The 6880-nt window shown below is 45.6% G+C and overlaps 1 protein-coding gene across 1 annotated transcript in view; it reads right to left on the bottom strand.

The window, feature by feature from the left end:
* The window catches only part of clcn2a (chloride channel, voltage-sensitive 2a), a 77149-nt gene that overhangs the window by 3394 nt on the left and 66875 nt on the right, over window positions 1-6880 (bottom strand). The window contains exons 17-23 of the mRNA XM_063218795.1: window positions 5622-5836; window positions 4517-4625; window positions 3992-4038; window positions 2794-2856; window positions 1729-1764; window positions 1210-1314; window positions 667-753 (exon numbers count right to left, since the gene is read on the bottom strand). Coding sequence (XP_063074865.1) covers window positions 667-753; window positions 1210-1314; window positions 1729-1764; window positions 2794-2856; window positions 3992-4038; window positions 4517-4625; window positions 5622-5836 — 662 coding nt within the window. The remainder of the gene's footprint in view (window positions 1-666; window positions 754-1209; window positions 1315-1728; window positions 1765-2793; window positions 2857-3991; window positions 4039-4516; window positions 4626-5621; window positions 5837-6880) is intronic.

Below are 6880 nucleotides of genomic sequence, written 5' to 3'. Positions count from 1 at the left end.
GCAGCGTACACATGGAAACCTGTTACATATCACCCTTGGGCGTTCAGCATTGCATTACATCTGGTGACAAGACAACAACACCCGTCAAGCAAATGAGTATTTAATCAAGGCGGTGAGCCAAAATAGCTGTCAGACATACAAAGCAGATATTAGTTCCCTCTGTGATATTTCCTGAATGAAAGAAAGAATGAATGAAACCCTATTGGTATTATTTTATAGCCACAGACCACCCGAGGGAGCTACAGCAACAAAATACAGAACATTCAATCACACACAGCAACAAATTCTGATTAAAAAAGACAAAATATAACAAATAGTAGAAATACAATATAGAACATGGTATTACGTGTAAATGGTTGAAGGTGAAGATTGTGCATATCCCAAGAAAAGTTGCAGGACAAAGGATGACTGTAAGGCGGGCTGACTGTAAATTTGGAGTCTGCACACTTAAAATCGTTTTTTATTTGTTTTTTGTATTCCATGGCAAGATAGAATAATGTTTCAACTGTTGTCTTCATCCGATTCTCTGATTTTAAGTGTGCAGACTCCTCCCCTCCAAATTTACAAAGCTTAAATGGCCCTAAGTAATATAAACATGAATAGGAATGAAAGCGCTTGATATCCAAATTCACATTATGATAGGAACTATGAGAGTGGATGGCTTACCTCTTTTAAAGACACGACTCCAACCAGCCGGCCCGTGCTGGTGACATACGCATGGTCCAGACCCAGCAGAGAAAAGATGGTGTGAGTCTGTCCAAACAAGCACAGCACAGCACAGCAACGGCTTTAGTACACTCTGATTTCACTTATAGTATACCTGTAAATGCGACTGACCAGATGGATCTATGGCACAATTGACCTGAGATGTACTGTATTTGTGGGAAAGAAAGTGAGACATTCAATTAAAGGTTGACTATGAGATTGGGGCTTAGTAAGGGCCTCTGTACATCGGCTCCAACAAAGTGCTGATCACTACTCCGCAAAAGTTTGATTCCATTGTTTTCAATAGAGCCCCGCACACTGGCAGCCATGTCCACGGACTATTCTGTCGGCGACGCCCATTGACTATCAATGCTATGTTCATGTGAAATTGGGTTTGGGGCTCGAAATTGTGTCGGAAGCGAAAGTGCTCCGCAGTGCTGTCGGAGCCAATGTACAGAGGCCCTAAGGGTATGTGGAAATGTTGAAGCACAACTGACTCCAAACCTTGTGTAGGGAGGTGCGCTCCACCAGCTGGAAGGGTGCTGGGTCTATCTTGCAGTTCTTTAGGTCCACAGGCTCGTCTAGCTGATGCTCTTCCCACTCAGAAATCTAAAAAACAGCAAACATCCAATGAGTCACTGACACCTAAATCCAGGCTCAAACTACACGACAATTGGCCCGATTCTTGGCTGAAAACCCCCCTTACGACAATCGATGGAATGTTACCCCCCAGGACCATGGAAAGTGATGGTCGGGAAAGGTTTCCTGGTCGTGTGCGACATTCTAAGACAGAACTTTGCAGTTCAAAGAGTCTGTGAAGGGATAAGATTGACAGTTGCAATTCTCTTCTAGTGTGCGGTGCACCCCGACGTCAAAATCGGACACACAATCGGAAGTCGTGTAGTTTGAGCCTGGCTTTAATCAGACACGTCACTTCATTAGAGAGAGAGAGAGAGAGAGAGAGAGAGAGAGAGAGAGAGAGAGAGAGAGAGAGAGAGAGAGAAAGAAAGAGAGAGAGCATACCTCAGCTGTGGTCATGTCATCCTCTACGTCAAGAGCCTATTGAACACAAAGACCAGCGTTACAGATGCACACACACACACACACACACACACACACACACACACACACACACACACACACACACACACACACACACACACACACACACACACACACACACACACACACACACACACACACACACACACACACACAATCCCCATGTAATGTGACATGACCTAAAATAAATGCCAACATTTTTGAGTATTTCTTACTCATAACATCAAATAGGTGTAATATTTTTTTTAACAAGCTGTATTTAGAAATTTACTTGGGATGACATTTCCTGAAGGCTACGTGTCGTGAGCAATTTGCACTCGAGAAGGCTGTCCAGATCCACTTTTGCTAAATGGCCACCACACTCTTTTCAATCAATACAAATTAATTTTATGGTGGTGCACAATTCATTAATGGCATCTAGAGTTTTGATTACACTGGAAGAAAATATGTACAGTATGTGTCTAGTATACAGAGTATGCTGTTACTACTGCAACATCCCAGGATGCACTTTTGCACTGCATTTACACTATGTAGAGTCTGCAGTTAGAGAAATTGAAAAGTTTTTGTGTCTGAGTATTGAAGAGGTTATGGTGAGCAGCAGCTCTGCGGCAACCAACTGTACTGTATATGTGGGCGGCCGGTGTCCATTTCACCTTGGGCTGTGCAGCGTGGCAAATTTTAGCTCAGACAAGAATCCTAAACAAAGTCCTTACCACATACCCCACTACATTTCCCAAACAGCAATCCATGAAGGGCACCGTATGGGTCAATGATCATTACTGAGCTCAGTCATTCATACAGTACAACTTCTCACACATATACAGCAACTGAAACAATCACAGTGTGGGGGGGGGGGGGGGGGAGTTCACTGAGAAAAAAAACTAGTTCACAGAGGAAAGAATTTCCACTGAAGGCTTAAGCCCACTAGACTGAGGTGCACACCATGAGCCCTGCTGCTACAGGGGGGGCTATGCAGCACCTTGGCTGCTGGTTGGGGGACCGGGGGGCTCGAAGCGGTGATCTTACCGCCATCGGGATCCTGACACGCTTGGGCCTCCTACTCTTACGAGCCACCGGCAGAGCTTTGCTCTTCCAGGAAAACAGACAGAGAGGGAGGAGGAGCAACAGAGGGTTAGCACAGGGGTGTCCAGCTCATGGCTAACATTTTGGCTGGGGCTAGATCGCTAAGGGCAGTGTTTCCCAACCAGGGGTACGTGTACCAATAGGGGTACACGAGCACACCTCAAGGGGTACGTGGAAAGATGTAATAATAACAAATATATATGGCGTGTAGTCACATTGGGATAGACAGAGGAACGGATAGAGAGCATGAGTGAGGGGGGTACTACCCATAGTATAACAAAATGGCTTAAGGGGTACTCAGGACAAAAACGGATGGGAAACACTGGGTTAGGGCAAGAGGGATGGTTGTTGTTGGCAGAGGTGGAAAGGTTTTCATTCATTCGTGTGCCATGAATGTGTTCTGCACACACAGGCCAGGCGCTGGGCCAGCCAGGAGGAGGATTGATTTCTGCTCCAAGATGTGTGCTAATTGGATGTGAAATATCGTGGGGTCTTTAATTCTGATTCTGAGTGTAAGGGTTTCCACCTCTGCACACTGGCTTCTTCCAGCCAGCTAGCACAGCTTCCCTGCTTCAGCGAGGCCTCTAACATTCACCATGCACAACACAGCAACAACTCCACACATGATGGCTATGCCTCTTTTCCACTGCCGCTTTTCTGGTAGTCCTACAGCTCGTCACAGCAAGACTCGGCTGCCACTTTTTGGTTTATGATTGAGCTGCTTCGTGCCTAATCGAAAAGCAAAAAGTGGCGGCTGTAGGCCTAACAGAAAACCAGACAGTGGAAAAGAGGCATTAGTGTGTAAACAATCAGCCGTTACACACCAAAGTGATGGCGTGATGATGTAGAAGACAGCACAAGGATTTCTGGCAGGATTTATTTCGGGGGAAAATCCTGTTGTTGCTTAATAGCAACAAGCTAAAAACTCACAACTTTTGTTAGAAATTAGAATTGTATGGTAATTCAGCAAGCTGGCATGTTTTTCCCCTGTTGCGGTATATTCAAGCACAAGGTTAGTGGGCGATGTTTCTGTGAAGGCATTTAGTCAGAATGGTCTTGCACAGCGGTCAGTGGGAGAGAGTTACATGGCTGGGTGCGTTTCTACTTCATGGGTGAGTACACATCTCTCTGCGGCTCTCACCTCCACAAGCTCCTTCTCCGGATCCTCACAGGACAGAGTCTGAGAGCCTGTGCACACACGAACGCACGCACACACATAGGCACATAGGCACGCACGTATGCACACACACATGCGCACGCGCGCGCGCGCGCACACACACACACACACACACACACACACACACACACACACACACACACACACACACACACACACACACACACACACACACACACACACACACACACACACACACACACACACACACACACAAACACAAACAAACAAACAAACACACACACACACACACCAGACATCAGCAAAGGTCCTTAACGTTTAACACCACATGGAACACAACAAAACACTTGACTGGAATATTGATATGGGAAAGGAGTTTAGCTGGTATGGCAAAGTGAACGCCTATTCCATTTCACCTGGTCATAAAGAAATGTGAAGGATGTGTTACAAGATACGTTGCAGCTATGTATAAATTTCAGGAAATAACAGGCTCTGATCACGCGTCATGTGTTTTGTTTGAGCACATACTGTTGGGCGTCTCTGTGTTGCTGAGAGCAGCCACAGTCTTCAGGGCAGACTTGAGAGGTATTTGAGCGTTGGAGACTGTTGGGCTGTACGAGGATTCCTCTGTGGAGATCTGGAAAAGGAAAAGGACAGCATAGCCAGGGAAACAAGCAGTGTTGGGCAAGTTACTCAAAAACTGTAATGCATTACTGATTACATGTCACTGTCATTTCAAAATGATCCCTTACACTACAATATTATTATATTTAGGCATTACACTACTTTTGCATTACTTTAGTTCCTTTCGCCAAAAGAACTGTCGGCCAACATATGGATCGGGCAATTTATTACAGTGTATATCAAGCTCATGAGTCATGACTATTTCACTTCCCATCCAGGAGGTGTTTTTGGCAACATGCAGACTAAAAACTACCAGGTTCAGGAATCCACCACACTGAATACCACTAAAATCCAGGTCAATGTAATGCATTGTAACTGAAGTTATTTTGCATTGTAATAAGTCAATATTACAGTTTTTTTGCCCTGCAATGCCTTACATTACTGCATTACAGCAAAAAGTAATGCATTGCAGTAAATTACTTTTGTAATGCATTACCGCCCAACACTGGAAACAAGTGGGCTCGACTGCTGAACAGCTCTCCTCCGCTTGCAACCACAGCTGTCAGCACAGCACAGCACAGCACACATCCCACACTCTTACATAACTGCCACTATCTACAGTACACTGCTGTACAAGGCAACGTGCAGTAAAATACGCATTTTTGTCAAAATTGAGTTTGTACTGAAAATGGTCTTCACAACACCTCCTCAATCTTGTGACAAAGCCATATGGCCCAAACGATGTCCTGTTGTAGAGATATTGCTTTGCCAAATTTGCAGTAGCTACAGTATCCAACCCGAATACCAAAACGTTGAAGACATTTTTCTCACTCTCAATGTTGGCGTAGTTACTGCACGTTGCCTTTGTAGGGCAGTACAGTACAGTACAGCGTAACCATACCGTTTGGGGCCCTTCTGAAGAGTGCAGAGAAACAGTTACACATAGTCTTCCTCCACCCCACTGTCCCTCCTCCTCCTCCTCCTCCTCCTCCTCCCTGGCACTGCTCACCAGAAAACGGACCCCCCGGCTGCTGCATTTGGGTGGAGAGTCCTGGTTGGTTAGGGTGGGGACAGGGACGGGGATGGGGACGGGGACGGGGATGGGGGCGCCGTTGTCTTGGGCCCTCTCCCGCAGGAACTCCAGGCGGCGGCTGCGGGCCAGCTGCAGCGAGAGCAGCGACTGAAGCTGTGAGCGCTCGATGGAGCCCAGTAGGATCATAGACTCTGGGGAGAGGAGAGGAGGGGAGAGAAGACGAGAAGAGTGTGGCACAATGTGAGAATCGTATGACTTGCAACTGACTAACATAGTGATAGGAAAACAAATCAACAACTTGTTACAATAAAAGCAGAAGAACCCTGTAGGATCATAGACTCTGGGGAGGGGAGGGGGTGGTGAGAGAAGACAGAGAGAGTGTGGCACAATGTGAGAATTGTATTGCAGACAGGGGTGTAGCAGCAAATTGTGGGCCCTATGTACGTCAGCTCCAATGGACCCCCCCTTCCCTCCGACCAGCAATATATCTATATACAGTAAATCGCCCCGGTAACTCAGTCATTCTTTAACTCAGTCATTTCTTCCCAATGTACGACACCCCGATTGTACGATTTCATAGAACTAATACTATTGAGTTATTTCTATGGTATGACTTGCAACTGACTAACATAGTGATAGGAAAACAAATCAACAAATTGTTACAATAAAAGCAGATCAATGAAATAAAATTAAAAAAACCAACAACACACAGATGTGACATGGAATGCTTTCATTTGATTCAACAGGTGCTGTTCTAATTATAAAGCGGCTCATACTAGGTGTGTGAGCTGGCTGTGCTTCATGTTTGTTTGTTTGTTTGTTTGTTTGTTTGTTTGTTTATCTATTTGTCTGCTGTTCCTTTAATGTCATGTAGCCTGCGTTAGTTCTGCCAGGAAGACTCAGATCACCTGTGCATTTCGCAGAGCCAATCAGCGGCTGCCATCTCCTTTATAGCGACATGTCTAACTCTCCCTTCTTGCTGGCTTTAGGCATGGCCGGTCCGAAATCTGCGCGCGCCAAAACGTTGTTTATTGCAGTTAAATGTTTCCTTTATCGTCGTTTCAGGAGCATCAATGATTATTATCTCTCATCACTCCATTCACGCTGTTAATCGAAGGCTGTCGTGCCGTTTCGCTTCTTCTCGAGGCTATTTTTTATTTCAAGTCAGTTTTAGGATCTCGCCATGTCTAGGAAGCTGGCTTCGGCGTCTTCATTACATGTCGGGGTTTCTCCGG

Source organism: Engraulis encrasicolus, chromosome 16 (assembly GCF_034702125.1).
Source record: "Engraulis encrasicolus isolate BLACKSEA-1 chromosome 16, IST_EnEncr_1.0, whole genome shotgun sequence".
In the NCBI taxonomy this organism is placed as follows: Eukaryota; Metazoa; Chordata; class Actinopteri; order Clupeiformes; family Engraulidae; genus Engraulis; species Engraulis encrasicolus.
Note: the sequence above shows the minus strand (reverse complement) of the source record. Positions and strands in the feature narration are given on the sequence as shown.